The sequence below is a fragment of the Mus caroli genome, chromosome 9 (genome assembly GCF_900094665.2).
Source record: "Mus caroli chromosome 9, CAROLI_EIJ_v1.1, whole genome shotgun sequence".
Lineage (NCBI taxonomy): Eukaryota > Metazoa > Chordata > Mammalia > Rodentia > Muridae > Mus > Mus caroli.
This window is the reverse complement of record NC_034578.1, coordinates 67,600,383-67,600,982: the sequence shown is the minus strand read 5'-3', so window position 1 is coordinate 67,600,982 and position 600 is coordinate 67,600,383. Positions and strand designations below refer to the sequence as shown.

The 600-nt window shown below is 61.0% G+C and overlaps 1 protein-coding gene across 1 annotated transcript in view; it reads left to right on the top strand.

The window, feature by feature from the left end:
• The window catches only part of Ccnb2 (cyclin B2), a 13,636-nt gene continuing 13,036 nt past the window's right edge, over positions 1-600 (top strand). Inside the window, exon 1 of the mRNA XM_021171870.2 lies at positions 1-165. Within this exon, the coding sequence (XP_021027529.1) occupies positions 142-165 (24 nt within the window). The 5' untranslated portion in view covers positions 1-141. The remainder of the gene's footprint in view (positions 166-600) is intronic.

Genomic DNA, 600 nt, shown 5'->3' with positions numbered 1-600 from the left:
GTCTACCCAATAGTGCGTCAGCGGCGCGGTATTTGAATCGCGGACCGGGCGGTGGACGCGGAGCGGCGGGGCCCCGACCCTCCCAACGGTGTCGCAGACCGGAGTGGCTGTGCCTCGTCCGCACTTGCCAGGGCGGCCCTCATGGCGCTGCTCCGACGCCCGACGGTGAGTGCGCCGGGGCTACGGTGCCCTGTCCTGCCGGGTAGCCCGGGAGGCTGCCGGAGAGGCCGCCGGAGAAGCCCTGGCAGAGCTAAAGCGGTCCAGAGGCCCGGCCTGGGGTCTTCATTCCTGTTACCACTCAGGGCTGTGCTGCGCTGGGGATGAGGACCGGGAGGAACCGGGAAGCCGCCCAGTGCCATTTCTCTGCTTTTCACATTTTTTAGTTTGCTTCGTGTGAGCTTCCCATTCGCGTCTCCATACTGCCTTCCTGGCCAAGGTCATTAAAGTGTGGTTTTGTCCTCTTAACAAACAAACAAACAAACAAACAGGAATAACAAAATGAAAACAAAAACCCACCTAAAGTGCCCGGCGGTGGTGGTGCACGCCTTTAATCCCAGCACTTGGGGGAGGCAGAGGCAGGCGGATTTCTGAGTTCGAGGC